At 41.0% G+C, this 21761-nt stretch overlaps 1 protein-coding gene across 1 annotated transcript in view; it reads right to left on the bottom strand.

Annotated features, from left to right (window-relative positions):
* Positions 1-18959: 18959 nt before the first annotated feature.
* MGC68662 (uncharacterized protein) overlaps positions 18960-21761 on the bottom strand; it is a 74074-nt gene continuing 71272 nt past the window's right edge. The window contains 1 exon segment of the mRNA NM_001089864.1: positions 18960-19215. Coding sequence (NP_001083333.1) covers positions 19068-19215 — 148 coding nt within the window. The 3' untranslated portion in view covers positions 18960-19067.

Genomic DNA, 21761 nt, shown 5'->3' on the forward strand with positions numbered 1-21761 from the left:
CAATAAATACAAAGTTAATTAGTAATTAATCCAGATTCAGATTATTTCAGCGACCACAGGGCCGGATTTACATAGTGGGCGCCCCTAGGCCCACTGCCGTTTGTCGCCCCTGTCCCCTCCCCTTTTATCATCTGGACCGGAGGAATGGGGATTGGCGCATAGGAAATTTAACAAAATAGTTGTATCTCCAGCACATTCCCACTGTTTTTGAATCAATGTGGGTGTGGTTGGGCAGCATGCCGCCACCCTAAAATCCTGCCACCCTAGGCCCGGGCCTAGGTGGCCTTTCCACAAATCCGGGCCTGAGCGACCAATAGATTATTGTAGCATCAGATTTTAAGATAAACCTTATTTTATGCATGATGATCTCTGATGACCCCTAAGCAGCTCAGAGCACACTGAGCATGTGCAGTGTCACTGACACTGAAAAAATGGCCTAACAATACCCAAGATGGGGTACAACTTTCACGGCCTGCATCCTTACTGTTATAGGGCCGCTGGACCTCTGGGATGGTACATATAAGCATATATACCACAGGATATTTCCATTTTTTAGGCATTAGTTATCATTTAAATTAAACATTTCTGTTGACTAGCTTTTACTAATAGGTTTATCTTTTGCCTATCAGCATTAAATAGTAGCAGCAGGATCCAGAGTTTTCAGATCTTATACCCCAGAATAGTAAGAGAGCAAATGTTAAAATCACCCCCCAAAGTGCTATTCATTTAGCACTAGGACCATTATGGCACCCGTGCAAAAAGCATTGTGCCCTTGTTCCATTTGCACCTATGTTGCTTGATCCAGTGCAAACACAGCACAGTACACTTGCCCACAAGGGATCACTATACAGGTTGTTCACTTTCCAACACTTTTTTCAGTTCAGTTGGTTTCTGATCGCTCACCAGACATAAAGACTTGTCTCAATTATTTTCTATTTCCTATTTGTGACCATTGAGGTGTAAAGTTTCATTTTTCACCTTCTGCTTTTTAACCTTGTCTTTCTAAAACAGCTCTGGGAGGAGGGCGGTCAGTGACTCTGTAACTAGATTTCTAAATTAATCACTTAGTAGTGATGGGCGAATTTGTCCTTTAAATATTCGCGAAACGCATTGTCAATGGGTGTCAAAATAATTTTGCACGCGACTATTCTGGGGCGTGCCAATTTATTTAGACGCGCCAGATTTTTCGAGTGGTGAATTTTCTCCACAATTTTGCAAATTTATTCACGGCGGCGAAACTGAAATTCGCTGCAAATTTATTCGCCTATCACTCTCCATTAGTTGATACATTTGGTATCTTTGGCCTGTTTGAGCAGAATCCCTGAGTTTCATTACAGGCAGCCGTTAGAACTGATACAATAGTTACTAATATCCCCCCACAGATGCTGCTAAGAAATGTATTAACTAAATATGAAGAATAATTTTTTATTTCTGGTGAACTATCTGAAAACAACTGAACTGAAAAAAAGTGTTTGGAAGATGAACAAGCCCTTTAATTACACTTAAATCCCCTAGAGGGGCACTTCCAGCCAGATGGTCTCTAACAGAACAGATTTAAATGACATAATACCTTCCCCTTGTTTTGGGGAACTGACCTGAAGAGCTTGTTTGTTTTACCAAAGGAAATAAGTTGTACACCTGTTACTGTTTACTGATAATTCTTTATGCTTAAGTGATCAACAGTGTAAAAGTCAGCTGTGCAAATCGCTGCATGGCACCCCCCATACAACTGTAACCTTGTGGTTTTGTCCGTGTAACCCCTTAAATGCTGATTTAAATGATCACACTAGTCATTGGCCATGAGGAGGCTACAACACTGGCAGAACAGAGAAAATTACCCACCCCATAACCCATACACTGTCCTGCCATTGTTTATTACTGTTCTACATGTGCATTATGTTATTGCTCAGCTGCATCTATTAAATGGCACCTGTTAGCCGAAAATACTTTCCCCCACCAAAGGTGTCGGCTAATAGAACTACTATTACCCCTAATTGGAGTGCAGGCTCTATTAGCCCACACCTTTGATGGGGGGGGAGGATAAATGCTTGGGCAACAGGTGCCCTTTAACCAAAAACCACATGACATTAAAATATAATGCAGAAATAATCTGAGAAGGAATCCCTTGGGAGGGAGTTACTAAAAGAATATGTTTTCTTCATTACCATACTTATTTTTGTTTACGGACAGAGACACATGGGAAGATTTGGGGGAGATTTATTCGCCCGCCGACTAATCGCCTCTTCTTCGGGCGACTATTGAGGCTACACTTCTGCCCATTGTGGTATCATCAATCAGTTGCAAATAGAATTTACCATTAGGGCAGCGACACATGGGAAGATTTGGTCGCCCGGCGACTAATCGCCTCTTCTTCGGTCGACTAATCTCAGCGAAAAGTCGGCAGGATGCCACTCTTTTTCCGAAGTCACCCGAAGTTTCCTCGTCAGGCAACTTCAGGCGACTTCAGAAAACGAAGTGCTCCAAGTGCCACCCAGCCGACGATTTATATTCTAGCCGGCGGGAAGGCTTTTTGGGGAGATTAATTGCCTGAAGAAGAGGCGATTAGTCGCCAGGCAACTGAATCTGCCCAAAGCTTCCCATGTGTCTCTGCCCTAAGGGTAAATTCTATTTGCAATTGATTGATGATACCACAATGGGCAGAAGTGTAGCCTCAATAATATTATTAAGAGACATATTAAGAGACATATGAGAACCTGTCTAAAATGTTCATATGTATGTACATTACAATCAGTGTACAGGAGAAAAACTTTCCTGTCCAATGTATAACTGTGTAATATTTTGTGTCACCATTGTACAGGTATGAGACCTATTAACTGGAATGAAATTGGATTCTTCAGGATTGGAATCACAGTAATAAGTAGCACCGCACCTTTGGGCTAATAGTACAGGTATGGGACCTGTTATCCAGAATGCCTAGGACCTGGGGCTTTCTGTAATTTATTCCTTAAGTCTTCTAGAAAATCATGTAATCATTAAATAAACCCAATAGTCATGTTTTGCTTCCAATAAGGATTAATTATATCTTAGTTTGGATCGAGTACATGGTACTGTTTTACTATTACAGAGAAAAATCATTTTTAAAAATTTGGATTATTTGGATAAAATTGAGTCTTTGAGAGATGGCCTTTCTGTAATTCGGAGATATTTGGATAATGGATTTCTGGATAATGGATACCATACCTGTACAGGTATAGGATCCCTCATCCGGAAACCCGATATCCAGAAAGCTCAAAATTAAGGACCCATAGACTCCATTTTATCCAAATAATCCAAATTTTTAAAAACGATTTCCTTTTTCTCTGTAATAATAAAACAGTAGCTTGTACTTGATCCCAACTAAGATATAATTAATCCTTATTGGAAGCAAAACCAGCCTATTGGGTTTATTTAATGTTTAAATTAATTTCTAGTAGACTTAAGGCATGAAGACCCAAATTACGGAAAGACCTGTTATCCGGAAAACCCCAGCATTCTGGATAACAGGTCCCATACCTGTACATTGTTATCTTTCTATGGAGGCTCTGAAGGTTTTTCTTGAATAAATCCAAACATATCTGGGATATCTGAGTCCCCATCTCTGCGGACAACAGTTACACGCCAAGGGTGTGATACTAATTCAGGCAGAAATGACATTTAATACGTCTGAGTCACAGAGGAAATTATGGTGTAATTTTAAATTTTATCCAGCAGCTTTAGCAAAACATTTGGGGAACCTTTTTTCTACAATTAAAATTATTTTAACAAAACTTAAAGCCTTTTCAGTTTTTTTTGTTTTTTTTTTTGGTGACATGGACCTTCATGTCTCGATCCAAGAAGTATGGCAAGAGCGGCCGGAGGATTGTTTGTGGGTTATGGTGGAGCCATTACACAAAGCTTTATGTATCTCACTAGATGCCGCTTCACAAACAAATATCTTAGATGACTGTGCAGTGTGGGGCTGGAGTTCTGTGGTTGTGATTGATAATGTTTGTGTCTATTTTTTCTGGTCTTGTGCAATGTTGATCCATAGCATTGTGAGCTCAGAAAGAAATCAGTTGCACAATTTTCAGAACAAAGAAAGAACCAGTAAAGCACAGGCAAGCGGTGTTATCAGTTTTCTCCAAATTTGACCTATAATTGTTTAAAGCCTTTCTATTATTAAGTAGCCCATCTGTTCTTCCTGCTTTAGAAATGGAACCAGTGCTCACATTTTCCACTCCAGTAAAAGTCTCATTTCAGGTTCATTGCACCTCTCCAAGGGAGCTAATCACCCCTGGTTGGTAAAGATAAAAACAGACATGAAAAGCTAAACTATATTCAGATACATGCATACCTCCCAACATTTTAAAAAACGAAAAGAGGGACAAAAACTTGTTTGACCACGTCCATTTATGGCCACACCCCCTAATTAGCATGTGATTTAACAAAATTTGGCAGGTTTTGAACACATTTCTGGGAGTTTTAGTACAATGTTTTATGTGTTATAATAGTTTTGCTAATAAAAGTAAATTGCCCTTTAGACTGCTAGTCTCAGTTCTCTTCATCGGACATGCACTCCCAGAGGGGCCTCACAGCTGACATTTGCCATTAAAGACTTTAGTAAAATTTGATTCATTCAAGTGGTGGTTCACCTTCGAGTTAACTTCTAGCATGTTATAGAATGGCTAATCTAATTTCTAAGCATCATTTCAACTGGCCTTCATTTTTTTCTTTTATAGCTTTTGAATTATTTGCCTTCTGACTCTTTCCAGCTTTCAAATGGGATCATTGGCCCCATCTAAAAAAACAAATGCTCTGTAAGGCCACAAATGTATTGTTATTGCTACTTTTTATCACGCTTATTTCTATTCAGGCGTCTCCTATTCATATTGCAGTCTCTTATTCAAATCAGTACATGGCTGCTAGGGTATCTTAGACCATAGCAACCATATAGCTGAAACTGCAAACTGGAGAGCTGCTGATTAAAAAGCTAAATAACTCAAAAAACACAAATAATAAAAAATGAAAACCAACTGCAAATTGTCTCAGAATATCACTCTCTACATCATACTAAAAGTTAATTTAAAGGTGAAAAACTCCTTTAAATAGAACATAGGAAACGTTAGAGAACCAGGGTCTTATAGGGAAAAACCTCGGTGGACCTGCAGATACTGCAGAGCTTGCCACACCCATTAACACCCGCCCATTTGCAGACATTAAAGATAAAGAAGAAGGTACTGTATAAGGTATGTGGCACAGCATGAGTGGGGAGGGTACAGGGGGAGCAGTCATCTCAGGTTCTGTGGATTTCTAGTTTAAAGGGGGCCTGAGCAGCTGCTGAAGGGAGCCAAAACCATCAAGGTGAACTAAGATGCTGCTGTCACACAGAAAAAGAGGGGACCCCTGACTACCAATGGTTTTTTTTAACTGGTAGGGGGCCCTAAATATCAATGGGGTTTTACCCAGTGGTTTACTGTTTTAGGTCTTTGTGGCATGGGGGTAGGTGGGGACTAGGGGCAAAGTTGGCAGGCATGGGGGGGTCATGAATGCTTTGAGAAGACAAAAACCCCGATACTCATGATTTCTCTGTTGTCCTTATTAGGGATGCACTGAATCCAGGATTCGGCCAGGATTCTGGCTTTTTCAGCAGGATTCGGATTCGGTCGAATCTGAATCTTAATTTGCATATGCAAATTAGGGCAGGGAGGGAAATCGCGTGACTTTTTGTCACAAAACAAGGAAGCAAAAAATGTTTTCCCCTTCCCACCCCTAATTTGCATATGCAAATTAGGATTCCCGATTCGATTCAGTATTTGGCCGAATTTTTCGCAAAGGATTTGTGGGTTCAGTCGAATCCAAAATAGTGGATTCGGTGCATCTCTAGTCCTTATACAATACTACTGGTCAGTCATTACTACACTAAGCAATAACTTTACCCTGGGTCCCTGATATATTCCTTGAAAACTAACCTTGGCATAATATCAGGCCAGAAGAATGTAGGAATAAAAGGGGCGGTCTTAGAAACAAAAGGAGGCGGGGCCATGTACTGTGACGCAAAAGGGGGTTGAGCCATATCGCGCGATGCCAAGAAGGCCGAAAAAAAAGGTAAGTTCTGAAAAAATTGGGGTGGGCCAAGGGCTTTTTTTAAGGCTTGATCTCTCAGCCGCATTTGACACTGTAGATTACCCTCTCCTCCTCCAGTCCCTCCATTCGCTTGGCCTTCGTGACACAGCCCTATCCTGGTTCTCTTCTTACATCACCAATCCTTCCTTCAGTGTCTCCTACAATGGAGTAGCATCTTCTCCCCTACCTCTTTCTGTTGGGGTTCCTCAAGGCTCTCTCCTGGGACCATTACTATTCTCACTCTATACTTCCTCCCTCGGCAAACGAATGAACTCGTATGGTTTCCACTACCACCTCTATGCTGACGATACTCAGATCTATCTCTCATCTCCTGATCTCAACCCAGAACTCCTAACTCGCGTCTCCTCCTGCCTGTTCACTATCTATACTTGGATGTCGCAACGCTACCTTAAATTAAACCTCTCTAAAACTGAAATGGTTCTCTTTCCTCCAACTAACACCAGTAACATCCCGGAAGTATCCATCATAGCTAACAATTCCACTATCACCCCCTCTCCCCAGGCCCGGTGCCTTGGGGTTATCCTAGATTCTGCTCTGTCATTCACTCCTCATATCCAGTCACTTATTAAATTATGTCACTTCCACCTAAGGAACATATCCAAAATACGATCATTTATCACCCAAGACGCTGCCAAAATTCTTATTCACTCTCTCGTCATATCAAGTCTAGACTACTCTTAGTCTCTTTTAATTGGCCTTCCCCTCCAGAGACTGTCACCTCTCCAGTCCATCATGAACACTGCTGCGAGGCTCATACACCTCAGCAACCGCTCCTCCTCTGCCTCGCCATTCTGTCAATCCCTACACTGACTTCCGTTACCTTTCAGAATCAAATTCAAATTAATGACCCTGACATTCAAAGCACTTCATAACTCTGCCCCACCCTACATCTCTGAACTAATCTCTATATACTCACGCAACCGCTTACTACGCTCCTCTACTGACCTGCTACTCAACTCTTCTCTCATTACCTCCTCACATGCTCGCATTCAAGACTTTGCAAGGGCTGCACCCCTCCTCTGGAACTCTCTCCCACGGTCTGTCCGACTTTCTCCCAACCTTTCTGCTTTCAAGAAATCTCTTAAAACGCACTTCTTTCGAGAAGCCTACCCTCACTCTGCTTAACTACCAAACGCAACACCACATACAATACCAAATTTCTCACCCACTTAATTCAATCTTGCCCACTCCCACACCTCGTGTATTACTCCCTTCCCTTTAGAGTGTATGCTCCTTTGCATAGGGCCTTCCTCACCTTTTTGTACCGATTGTATTGATTGTGTTGTTTGTTACTCCATATGTTCTATGTATGTAATTCATGTGATTTAGTTGCATAATCACATTTACTTTACAGTGCTACGCAATATGTTGGCGCAATATAAATACATGTTAATAATAATAAGGGTATTACAAATTTACCGCAACTACATTTTTTCGGTAAATTTGTAATACCGGCCGCTGCCTTGGCAGGTGTTTTACCGGCTAAGCCGGTGAAATACCGGCCAGATGGCAACCTTACCCTCTGCTCTTCTGGGAAGGTTTTATACTAGATGTTGGAGTCTTGTTGGGTTGGCTATTATTCATACTGTATGTAAGGCTACGGACACATGTGGAAGTAGCGCACAGTTCGGCGCAATCCTCACCACGTTTTTTTTTTAAAAAAAGCTGACTACCATGTAACTACCCTAGCGGTTTAAACTTAGGCAATGGCACCATATCACTAGCGTATACACGGTGGTCAGCACGGCAACGCGGACTGCGCCAAAACTGCTCGCTACTCACATGTGTGTCCGTAGCATAAGAGGGTGGGATTACATGCTACAGATGTTCAGTTGAGGCCAAGCCAGGGACGTATTTCCATCTCTGCAATACAATTCTGTATGGGCCTTACTTTGTGTTGACCTCACTTTGCACTGTACTATGTCCACATATTTTTGGCTATTTGGTGTAATATAGCAATATTACATTTATGTAGGTCTATGGGCAGTGGGGATCTCAAATATGCCCCTAGTATATCCAGTGATATGTATGTGTAAGAATTTAATCATTGTACAAATCCATATACACAACTGGGCAAGTTGCTCTTTAATTCAAACATAATAATTCATTCTAGAAATTGTTGATCCTGCTCTGTTTATTACAGGACTGGTTTGTTTTGAACTTTAGACCTCCACCACAGCACTGTGATTTACAGGAAATTGCTCTGTAATGCACACATTAGCCATTACAAATACTACCTTCAGTTAGTCCGGGGGAACCTGATAAGCCTCTGTTATCTGAACCTTATATGTCATAATAAACGTCATTGTCTGTTTGTAAACATCTCTTTTTTTTCTTTTTCCAGGTCCAGCAAATATTTGCTAATAGGCTTTGAATGAAGCTTCCTAATGTGCTATAGTGGAGTTTCTATCCATTCAATCATGTTTTCATCAGAAAAAGAAAAATACGCAGGAAGAGCGCCCATTTCCGGATCCTTTTGAGATAGTGAAATCATTTAGTCATTCTGTTTCTTTCTGCTTTCATTAAGCAAGGGACCACTTTGGTACAGAACTTGTGGGGGGGATTAGGAAAGCGGTATATAATGTTCATCTTTGAAATTGACATCGGTAATGAATGGAAAAGTGAACAATGACTGCAAGACAATCTAGAAAACGTAAACAGGAAAATACTTTAAGGCCAGCATTGAAAGAGAATAATAACATAATATTCTGTGTTATGTACGTGAGTGGTGTTTTGAATTCCTTATTAAGAAAGTGAATGAGCACAACAGAAAAGCACCAATTATTATTGACAGTCGGGTTAAACTCCCCTTTAGCCTTTTACGAAATTGCTTTTCAAATACATATAATTAGAATGGAGGAAGAAACAGTTTCAATAAGGAGTAGTGGTGTCCCACCATTAAGGTTCAGGACACACACTCAGATTCGGGGAGATTAGTCGCCCGGCGACAAATCTCCTCTTCTTCAGGCCTCCTCTGACGGCTAGAATGTAAATCGCCGGCGGGATGGCACTCGGAGCGATTTGTTTTGCGAAGTCGTCCAAAGTTTCCTTGAGAGGCAACTTCAGAAAACAAAGCTCTCCGAGTACCATCTCTCTGGCGATTTACATTCTAGCTGGCAAGAGGCAGTTCGGGGAGATTAGTTGCCCCCAAGAAGAGGAGATTTGTCGCAACTAATCTCCTCGAATCTGAGCGTGTGCCCTGACTACTTGTTATTGCATTTGGAATGCATGGGTTGGGGCAGTTTATGTTGCAGTTTAATGCCCTTAAATTGCAGCATATTATGGGTATCCAAACTGAAAGAAATCATTAAACATTGTCACCCGTTTGTAAAGGGCCACTACTGTATGTATATATTCTGCTATGTTGCTTTTGTATATATCATGTGGTTCTTTTTTCCACTAGACTTGCATCTGTGAAGGTGTAATTGACATCTTGAAGTTTTAACCCTTTCATTGTCTCACAGAGGAAGGGCACAGTCCTCCTATAGTGGTATGATTCCCAAAAAGGATGCTATAAAGAGCTTGGCACCAGGGGCAGATTAATACACAGAGTACCCTAGAAGGCTATAGCCTAGGGAACAAGTGTGATCAAGGGCCATTCTGATTTTTTTCAATTATTATTTCTATTTCCTTTCCTTTAATATCTATTTTTATTTGCTCTGCTGGGTCTGGTTGGGCGCACCTGGCCTGTCCCAACCCTGCTTACAGAGCTCAGGTGCAGGAATGCCTGGATCTGCACACATCAGGACCCAGCAGTAGCACAGAAGAGGGGACTAGAGGCCCCACATTATTTATAACTGTCATTAATCTACCACTGCTTGGCAACACTATGGCTGCTGACATATGGACAAAGCAGCATGTGGACCTCTCTTTTATAAGGAGACAGGGTTGGACTGGGGGGCTCAGGGCCCACCTGGGCTGTTGCCTCAGGGCATCCCTCAGATCCCCCCGCCAGGTGCAGTGAGTTTTTGCCGCGACTGGGAACAGAGTAGGTTGCAGCAGAAAGAGAGGAGGTGGCACAGGGTGCGGATTTGGGCTGGCGGGGGCCCACCGCGTTTTTCCCGGTGTCCCACTGGCCCAGTCCTGTAAGGAGTCCTTGCTAAGCTTTACATAAAAAAGCAATACTTCTTTGTAGCACAATTCAGCAAAGGTTATTTAATGGTATAGTAAAAATTTCCGGGGGATAACCCCTCAGGCAAAAATAAGTAATTGTAAGTAGTTAGAGCACTTTCATTGTTTTCCTGAGCTATTGTGAAGGTATTAAAGGTATTAATGCATCCCTGCATCAGGCACTCCAGATTTTATTCAGATTTCTCCATGAGCTGCAGTGGGGTTTTGTTAAAAAGAAGATACAAGTTCATTTCACACTTAACTGTTGTGGGAGCCAGGCCCGGATTTGTGGAAAGGCCACCAAGGCCCGGGCCTAGGGTGGCAGGATTTAAGGGGGGTGGCGTGAATCCCAAACACACACGAATTGGTTCAGAAACTCTGGGGCTGATCATGAGACACTGGAACAAGGTAGAGCAAGCGCACACCCACGGCAACCTCCTGGAGATAACAGCCTGGTGCTCAGTAATAGAGGATACGGCAAACTCAAATTGAGCCAAAGAACAAAGATACCGGCACACAAGGCTTATTTGCAGGGAAACCCTTGCTTTAATTCAAAGTGCGGCTGTGCAACGTTTCGGGGCCAACCCCCTTAAGCATGATGTTTGAGAAAGGGGCGTGGCCCCGAAACGTTGCACATCCGCACTTTGAATTAAAGAAAGGGTTTCCCTGCAAATAAGCCTTGTGTGCCGGTATCTTTGTTCTTTGGCTGATCATGAGATACAATAGGTTTTTTAATTTCCCATTTGCCAATCCCCAGTGCTCCCGACCTGAGCATGTGCACAAATGAAGGGGAGGGGACAGGGGTGACAAACAGCAGTGGGCCTAGGGGCGCCAGCTATGTAAATATGGCCCTGGTGGGAGCTGAGATATTCCCTCTGACCAGGGGAGTAAAGTGGGTTACTTAGTCCATAAAAATAAAGTAGGCTTGAGAGTCTGTTTAGACTCCACTTTCTGGAGGAAAGTGTTTAGAGCTGGGATACCTGCTGGAGGAGTGATTAGTAGGAGGAGCAAATCTTTTTAGTCCCTTTTTAATGCACTGATTCACATTTGTGTATATATTCAATAATGGCCACTCATTTTCTTGTACATATTGATGTCATGATGGAGTATTGATGATAAGTGCACCTATAGTGGTACACATCGGCACTTGCCAATTTGAGCCTTTAAATAGACACCAACAAGTCAAATAGCCGAGGGTGCACAAAGTAACATATCTCCTATCACTCTAGCTGAAGTCTCAGGGAGGTGAACCTGGGCCGATTCCACTACCTGGTGAGCTCGTGTGAACTAGTCTTAGGACCTTTCTCATTGCACAAAATATGTCCCGTCTGAGAAAGAGAGAGTACCAGAGAGATCGGTGAATGGAAAGAGATGAGGGTTTCACCAAATATATCTCCAAGACTTGTACAGGTATGGGACCTGTTATCCAGGACTCTCTGGACCTGGAGCTTTCTGGATAACAGATCTTTCCATAATTTAGATCTTACCTTAAGTTTACTAGAAATTCATGAAAACATTAAATAAACCCAATAGGTTGGTTTTGCTTTCAATGAGGATTAATTATATATTAGTTTGGATCAAATTCAAGGTTTTGTTTTATTATTACAGAGAAAAAGGAAATCATTTTAAATTCGGATTATTTGGATAAAATGGAGTCTTTGGGAGATGGCCTTTCCGTAATTTGGAACTTTCTGGATAACGGGTTCCAGATAATGGATCCCATACGTGTATAAGCAAGACTAATGATAGCCAACCTATGAATAGGACGTACAGGCAAACAGTTAACCTAGCTGAGTTATAATCTGCCAATCAATTAGGCACCTAGAGAAAAAGTATTAATTTGTTTTGTTAATCGCTTTCTCAATCTATGAATATATTTGAAATTCACGTTATTTCAGAGATGTAAGAACAAAAGGCTTATGGTAGCTGGAATATTTTCCTAATTTGTTATCTCATGTAGTTTAGTTATCTGTCCTTCTGTAATTCTCAATGCACAGCAATGTACAACACGACTGCACTTTTTAAATTTAAATACATAATGGGATATTTTATTCCTGACCTGCTCCTAAAGGTGGGCTGTAGTGTCCACTTAATTTTTCTCATTTGTGGAAGATACCCTCAAATCACTCCATGGGGCAGATTTATCAAGGGTCGAAGTGAATTCGAGGGAATTTTCAAAGTAAAAAAATTCGAAACTCTAAGGGGCAGATTTATCAAGGGTCGAATTTTGAAGTAGAAAAAACTTCGAAATTCGACCATCGAATAGAATCCTCCAACATTCGAAGTATGATCGTATGATCGTACTCCGATCGAACTTCGAATCGTACGATTTTCCCAAAAATTCCTTCGACTTAAAAAAACTTAGCAAAACACACAAGAGGTCCCCCTTAGGCTAAACAGTAATTTGGCTGGTTTTAGTTGGCGAATTATTGAAGTCAAAGTTTTTTTTAAAGAGACAGTACTTCGATTATCGAATAGTTGAACGATTTTTACTTTGAATCTAACTAAATTCGAAGTCATAGTATCCTATTTGATGGTCAAGGATCCAAAAAATTACTTAGATATTGCACCCCTATTGATTGCACCCTAGTAGGGAGCCTACCCAGCCAACCCCTAGTTCCGGCCCTGAAAATGGCAGCACAGTTTTTTGCAAAAATAAGATAAATCCATCATTGCTATTATTCTGCTGTACTCCAGTCGGTTTCATTTGTAATATTTTTTTGTTGACTCTGCGGTACATCAAAATGACCCGATTGTCTTTTATTATAATGAAATTAACCTCGAGTTTTTATTCTTGATCTACAGACCACAGGAGCACTTCACGTCAGATCTGAAAAAAAACATTTTATATCATTTCCAGACAGAATCTGAAGTACTTCAACAGCCCTTGCATAATAGAGATATATGTAGAATTGTGGATGAATACAGGAAAATAACGTTGGCTTGGGTTACGGGCACAAGAGAAGAGCGGATGTCATGGAAACTGAAATTACGGCTATGTAAGTATTAGAAATAGGAACACAGAAAATGTTGATTAAAAAAAAAAATAAGAAAAAAAACAAATCAACTTAAAGGGGCAGCGATCATTGTTTTAGGGTTGCACTAAGCAATTAATGCAACAACGAATGCATGATTCTGCCCATAATTCCTTATGCGAGCGTTAAAACTCCCATTTTTGGTTATAAGGGTTTTGCTGTGTGAGTAGCATGAAGCACCTTTTGTTTTCAGAAGGCTTTAAACTTCAGTTAAAGGGCCAGTAACATCAATATTTGAAGTTTTTTTTAATATTCATTTAAATAAAAAGGTCGTACTAAAGGATAAGGAAAGGCTCCTCTCACTAATTACGTAATAATCACAACACTGCTAAACCAAATACGCATGTGCAAGTGATCCTGCTCGCAATAGATAATGCCTGGTCACGAAAGGGATTTTCTGCGCATGTGCCTACTATGGATACGTTCTTGGACTTGAATACCGAACAACGCATTAGGGGTATTTTTATTTTTTTTGCTCTACCCAGCAGTTTTCCATCTACAAAATGGCTTTAGAGCTGAGTGAATTAGGAGGACTATGAAAGAGAATTAAGATATGATTTTCATGGACACAATATTGTGTTTGTCTTTGTCCTTTAAAGGAGAACTAAACCATAAAAATGAATATGCATACAAATGCCATATTTTATATACTGAACTTATTACACCAGCCTAAAGTTTCAGCTTGTCAATAGCAGCAATGATCCAGGACTTCAAACTTGTCACAGGGGGTCACCATCTTGGAAAGTGTCTGTGACACTCACATGCTCAGTGGGCTCTGAGCAGCTGTTGAGAAGCTAAGCTTAGGGGTCGTCACTAATTATCCAGCAGAAAATGAGGTTTGTCTGTAATATAAGCTGATGCTACAGGGCTGATTATTAAATTCTGATGCTAATTGCACTGGTTTCTGTGCTGCCATGTAGTAATTATCTGTATTAATTACTAATCAGCCTTATATTGTGACATTTCTATTCTATGTGTACTGTATATTGTGAGTGGGTCCCTAAGCTCAGTAAGTGACAGCAGCACAGAGCATGTGCAGTGAATCAGCAGAAAAGAAGATGGGGAGCTACTGGGGCATCTTTGGAGACACAAATCTTACCTTCTAAAGGGCTGTGGTTGCCTTGGGCTGGTACAGAAGCACAAAACATAATGTACAACATTTCTAGCCTAGCAGAAAACAGTTGTATAGTATATGAGGGGTCATTTACTATGTGCAAGCATGGTACATATAAGAGGCTAAAAGTTTTACCAAACTTTTTGGCCCGCTGGGCATAAAAGTCAGCTAGATTGTGTCCTCAGTTAAAGAAGGGAAGCTGTTTCCTTTGACCTGTTTCCTTGGACCTGGGCAGGATATACAATTGTGCTTGAAAGTTTGTGAACCCTTTAATGTTCTATATTTTTATATAACTGTGACCTAAAACAACATCTGATTTTCAAATTAGATGAAGAAAACCTAGTTAAACAAATGAAACACAAATTATTATATTTGGTCAAGTATTTATTGAAAAATAAATACCTAAAAAGCAAAGCCTGATCACACATACAACACATCTGTGGATATGTCTCATGGCTCGAACAAAGGAGGTGTCTGAGAACCACAGAAAAACAGTTGTTGATGCCTATAAACCTGGAAAAGTTTCCAAGACTCTCTCTAAATACTTTGAACTCAACAGTTAGGCAGATTGTGAACAAATGAAGGAAAGTCAAGACCGTTATTACCCTACCCAGATCAGATATCAACGATAAGTCCAACTACAAGATGTCTAATAAACCAAGAGGTTACAAAGGAAACCAGGGTGACTTCTAAGCAACTGAAGGCCTGTCTCACATTGGCAAATGTTGATGTTCATGAGTCCATCATCAGAAGAACATTAAACAGCAATGGTGTGTATGGCAGGTTAATAAGGAGAAAGCCACTGCTCTCCCCAAAAAATATTGCTGACCGTCTACAGTTTTCTAAAGATCATGTGGACAAACCAAAAGGATACTGGAAGAATGGATGAAGCCAAAACAGAACTTTTTGTCTTAAATGAGGAACGTTACATTTGGAGAAAGAAAATCACTGCACTCCAGCATAAGAACCTTATCCCATCTGTGAAACATGCTGGTGGGAGTGTTCTGGTTTGGGCCTTTTTTGCTGCATTTGGGCCTAGATGGCTTGTCATCATTGATGGAACAATGAATTCTGAACTATACCAGAGAGAATTCTAAGGGAAAATTTCAAGAAATCTGTCCGTGAACTGGACCTCAAGAGACAGTGTTCCATGCAGCAAGACAACCATCCTAAACACACAAGCTGCCAAAGTATGGTTTAAGAAGAGTCAAGTGAATGTTCTTGAATCATCAAGTCAAAGTCCTGACCTTAATCCTATTGAACTGTTGTGGAAAGACCTAAAGCCAGCAGTTCATGTGAGGAAACCCACAAACATCCAAGAGCTGAAGCTGTTCTGTATGAGGAATGGACTAAAATTCCTGCAGACTGAAATGATTTATGTGCAGCAACGCACAAGAGATGGGGGTAGTGGGGAGTAGAGTAGCAATCGAGAATGTGCCTGAGTGGGGGGCAACGTGAAGTGGCCAGCGTAGGGGTGAATTGTAGATCTAGGGCTAGTGAAGTGGCAGCTCTAGTCAAAAGAAACCCCCGATTCTGAGGCATTCTGCACAGGTATACAGCAATGAACTCTACAATACTGATACCTAGACAGTTAAAAGGCGTTGTCCACCTTCAAACACTTTTTCCAGTTCAGTTGATTTCAGTTCCATCACCAGAAATACAGACTTTTTCCTATTACTTTTTAAAAGTGACCGCTTTTCTAATACTGAAATTTAAAGTTCAATTTTTCACCTTTTAAAGAAGTTCTGAGTAGGGAGGGGACTCTAACTGTTCTAAATTGATACATTTAGTTGATACTTTTCTTATCTTTGTCCCTGCTGAGCAGAATCTCTGGGTTTCATTACAGGCAGCTGTTAGGGCTAGTCCACACGAGGAGATTTGGGGAGATTTTGTTGCATGGCGAATAATCGCCTCGTCTTTTGAGCGACTATCTCCCCGAACTGCCTCAGCGTTTTTCCCCATAGGCTACAATGAAAAGTCGCCTTTTCTATATTAGCGCAGGCGACTTTTCATTGTAGCCTATGGGGAAAAACGCTCAAAAGACGATCGCCTCGTCAAAAGACGAGGCGATTAGTCGCCAGGCGACAAAATCTCCCCGAATCTCCTTGTGTGGCCTTACCCTTAGAATTGATACAATAGTTGCTGATATTCCACAGATACTGCTGAGAAATGTATCAACTAAGGGTTAGGCCACACTGGGCGTTTTGGGGAGATTTGGTCGCCTGGTGACTAATCGCCTCATCTTTGCGGCAACCAATCTCCCCAAACGCCTTGCCTGACTCTGTGCCGGCTAAGATGAAAAAACGCCTGCGCTAATCTCACGCGGAGGTTCGCTAATCACACGTGGCATTTCGTTTTCCGAAGTTGCCCGAAGTTGAAACTTCCACCGTGTGTGATTAGCGCCTGCATTTTTTTCATTTTAGGGAAGGCGTTTGGGGAGATTGGTCGCCGCAAAGACGAGGCGATTAGTCGCCAGGCAACCAAATCTCCCCAAAACGCCCAGTGTGGCCTAACCCTAAATGTAGTAAATTGTAACAGTTCAGAATCTGCTCCTGGATCACTGAGCGGTCAGACTGAAACATTAAACTTTCATTTTGGGAAAACGGTAAAAAATAAAAGATGGAAAGCAGCTGAAAAACGTCTTTGTTTATGGTGAACAATCTGAACTGATAAAAGTGTTTGGAATGGGAACAACTCCTTTTAAGTGCAAGCTCTTTGCAGGCAAATCTCACAATCCCTTCAGCACTGAAAATGACTTGAAGGGATGAAGGTTACATCAATGTAGGCAACACTTATGAGCCGCTTCTGAAACCCTTTACCTCTGCAAACAAAGGAGTCATTTTAATGTTAGAACTGATGAAACACAGATATGACTGTAACAGAAGCCGCTGTGATAAATCACAAACAAAGCTATATTTGAAAGGATAAAACCTCAAAGGCTACTTATGAAGCGTCTATTAATAGACATTTAAATCCATGTGCTAAAAATAATCTCTCTTTCTGACTAGAAATCATTCCTGAAAATTACACATTACCGCGTCTGAAAGTTGAGCTGAAAAGCATCATTGTTGTCAACACAAGGAGATTGCAAGAGACGCGATTCCTTATTCAACAGTGAACTGTACTTTTCTGTAAAAGACTTCCCATCTTTTCAAATAAACTTCAACATTTAAAGGACAAGGAAAGTTAAACTAAAGAAGTAAGATAGAAATGTTGTACATTTTGTTTTGGGCTTCTGCACCAACCCCAGCCCTTTAGCAGTAAAGATCTGTGTCTCCAAAGATGCCCCAGTAGCTCCCCATCTTCTTTTCTGCTGATTCACTGCACATGCTCTGTGCTGCTGTCACTTACTGAACTGAGGGACCCACTCACAATATACAGTACACATAGAATAGAAATGTCACAATATAAGGCTGATTAGTAATTAATACAGATAATTACTACATGGCAGCACAGAAACCAGTGCAATTAGCATCAGAATTTAATAATCAGCCCTGTAGCATCAGTTTATATTACAGACCAACCTCATTTTCTGCTGGATAATTTGCGACGACCCCTAAACAGCTGCTCAGAGCCCACTGAGCATGTGAGTGTCACAGACACTTTCCAAGATGGTGACCCCCTGTGACAAGTTTGAAGTCTTGGATCATTGCTGCTATTGACAAGATGAAACTTTAGGCTGATGAAATAAGTTCACTATATAAAACATGGCATTTTTAAACCTGTTAATTTTTAGGGTTTCCTTCTTCTTTCTCCCCAACTTCTCCTGAATGTCGCCAATTGTGGGCTTCATGTACAAAAGAATATGCATGATGGATACACCCTGGCCCATTACCCAATAAATAAAACGTAATCCAGTCAGATTGTAATATTAAGGGCAAAGCCAGACGTTGCGTTTTTACGTTGAGTTTTAAAAAAAGCTCAGTCGGGCGTAAATACGCCAGTGAAACCACAAGTGACCGTCAACGTGCACTTTTCAGTACGTAGGTTTCTTTTCCCAACATGCACTTCTCGTTGTTCTCGTTCCCCATAATTCCGCTGGCTGGATATAGAAAACAGAAAAGTTATTTAGAAATTGAAAAACTATTTACGTGCAAAATGGAGCAGGAATGATCGTCAATACGCAACGTAATTACGTCACTGGCTGTAAAAAAGTAAATGCGTTATTTATCTTGCGAGAATTTGGACGCCATTTTTAAAATACACTGCATATTTACGTAAAGTGTGGTTTCAAATAGCAGATCCCAAGAGTCTATTGATTTGGTAGTTTGACGTATTGGCTAAAAAACGCCAATACTGGCGTCCTGTGGCAGATTTCCGCTTGCAAGCGCCCTGTGAGAATTGCCATAGTGTATTTTCCATTAGTTTCAGTGGTAGTGCAGTTTATGCACATTTACGTCCGACGGAGCTTTTTTAAAAACGCAACGTAAAAACGCCACGTCTGGCCTTGCCCTAAGTCATCCCCTTGGGTCACATTTTGCATTCGTCCTCATAAATACAGATATTTAGACACATTAGAATGAGTAGCATCCATGTAGGAGTATAAATAGTACAATAAAATCCACTTGTTGCACAAATATGGGTGTCATCATGTATAATCCTTTATTTACAATCACCTTCACACTCAATGTATTCAGCCTATTACATAAATACTTCCAGGAAAGAAATGCTGCAATAAGTAACCTTTATGAAAGCAGAGTCTGGACTTGTTGAGGAGATCTATGCAGAATGCTGGTTGGGTCCTTGTATCCGTTCACCGGCTTCATAACTGCTTCATAGAGTTCACTGTAGGCTTTGCAGACTAATTCTGTAGATTGCTTAATGATCTGTTCTCTGGAAAAAAAAAACCGCATGAATGCACAGAGGGTTAATGCTTTAGAATTTAAATCTGGTGACAGGAAGTTTTCAAGCAACCCATTCATTTATACATTTTCTGTTCCTAAATGCATCTTATTATCATTTCTTTGAGTTAGGCACTGAGACTTGCCTGAAGCGAGACTATGGAGGGAATGTTAATGCCATGTTTATGTGCAATACAACCTCCACACCCATTTCCTTTGAAACGGCAGAGTCAAAATGACGAGTCATAAAGCCTATTGACTGCTAATCATCTAGCACGTTACCATGAATGTTGTGCCTTATGAGATATGGAATAGGAAGCACTGCCTTAGAATGTTCCATGTTAAGCATGGCCGGTTATGGTAGGACAACCCCGTAGCAAATAAAGACTATTAAAGGCACCATTCTCCTATTCCTGGGTATGCACTGATATAAAACGTCTTCAAGGCTAGGTGTGGCTCATTGGGCAAAAATATCAGAAAAAGGCTCATTTCAAATCATTTCAATGCCACTGTCAAAACCAGCTGCTTGAGGAGGGGAAGGGTTGCAGCCTCTGGACAACCTCAAAACTGGAACAGGGGCCCCTGAGGGGGTATGGGGGCCCCGAGGTGGCAGCCCCCCAGTCAGACCCAGAAAATTAAAGGCAATGAAGAATCTTAAAAGGTTTGTTAAAGTAGAGGTTAAAGGGCTACTGTCATGGGAAAAGTGTAATTTCATAAAACATCAGTTAATAGTGCTGCTCCAGCAGAATTCTGCACTGAAATCTGTTACTCAAAAGAGCAAACAGATTTTTTTAATATTTAATTTTGAAATCTGACATGGGGCTAGACATATTGTCAGTTTCCCAGCTGCCCCCAGTCATGTGACGTGTGCTCTGATAAACTTCAGTCACTCTTTACTGCTGTACTACAAGTTGGAGTGATATCACCCCCCCCCCCAGTAACAAGAGAACAATGGGAAGGTAACCAGATAGCAGCTCCCTAACACAAGATAACATCTTCCTGGTAGATCTGAGAACAGCATTCAATAGTAAAATCCAGGTCCCACTGAGACACATTCGGTTACATTGAGTAGGAGAAACAACAGCCTGCCAGAAAGCAGTTCCATCCTAAAGTGCTGGCTCTTTCTGAAATGACCCGAGATGGCGCCTACACACCAATATTCCTGGTTCAGGAATGACATTTTATATTGCAGTGTGGATTATTTGCAGTGTAAACAGTGTAATTTAGAAATCCCTTTAATGTCCAGAAATATTTTTTTTAAAAAGTCCTATGTCTGTGCAAAGGGTCTACTACCCTTGTCCAGTCCTACAATAAATGATCTCTACACCTCTGCTGGTGAATCCTGTCTGCTATGATGATCTATAGCCTGACTTCAAGTTCCACTCTCACTGCCCTGAGGATAACTTCTTGGCATTACCTCTGCTACCTGCTCTGTAGTCATGGTTGGGTTGAGTGCTGTTCTGGTTCTTGCCTCTCTGAAGGGCATCAGGTGCAGATAAAAGACAACCGACTGCATACTACTACTTATCTATTTTAGGAAAATGAGCATTAGAGGCACCACTACATGACTAACTGGAAAAGCATACTGCAGCAAGCGGTAAAAAAAATCCAAAATTATTTTTTAAATATGTTAATAGTAAAAAAATGAAGCAGGAAGGGGTGGGACCTTTACTATCAGAGGGGGGTCAGCTGGTTGATGAAAACAAAATAAAAGCGCAGATTCTGAACTCATATTTTTCATCTGTCTACACAAATGAGGAACCAGTTAATGAAGCTTTCCCATAATAGTCCAGATTCTAGTAATACAACTAATGATGCATGGTTCACACATGAAGAAATTCAAAAGAGATTAGAACATTTTAAGATTAACAAAGGTCCGGGGCCAGATGGTATTCATCCCAGGGTACTTAGCGAGCTCAGCTCTGTGATTGCCAAACAAACCTCTTTACTTATTTATCTTACTTTATTTATGCGTAATAGATCTTACCAGACTAACTTAATTTCTTTTTATGAGAAGGTAAGTAGAAACCTCGATTCTGGGATGGCAGTGGATGTGATTTACTTAGACTTTGCTAAAGCATTTAATACAGTGCCACACAGAAGGTTACTGGTTAAATTAAGGAATATTGGCCTGGAACATAGTATTTGTACCTGGATAGAGAACTGGCTAAAAGATAGACTACAAAGAGTGGTGGTAAATGGAACATTTTCTAATTGGACCAGTGTTGTTAGTGGAGTACCGTAGGGCTCTGTACTAGGTCCCTTGCTTTTCAACTTGTTTATTAATGACCTGTAGGAGGGCATTCAAAGTACGGTTTCTATTTTTGCAGATGATACTAAATTGTGAAGAACTATAGGTTCCATGCAGGATGCTGCCACTTTGCAGAGTGATCTGTCTAAGTTGGAAAACTGGGCAGCAATGATCTCTGGGTTTTTGTAGATAACAAGTTGTCTAATTCTGGGCAGTGTCATTCTATGGCTACTAAAGCAAATAAAGTTCTGTCTTCTCTGGTAAAAAGGCGCTTGAGAGGGGACATG

Source organism: Xenopus laevis, chromosome 2S, assembly GCF_017654675.1.
Source record: "Xenopus laevis strain J_2021 chromosome 2S, Xenopus_laevis_v10.1, whole genome shotgun sequence".
NCBI classification, from domain to species: Eukaryota; Metazoa; Chordata; class Amphibia; order Anura; family Pipidae; genus Xenopus; species Xenopus laevis.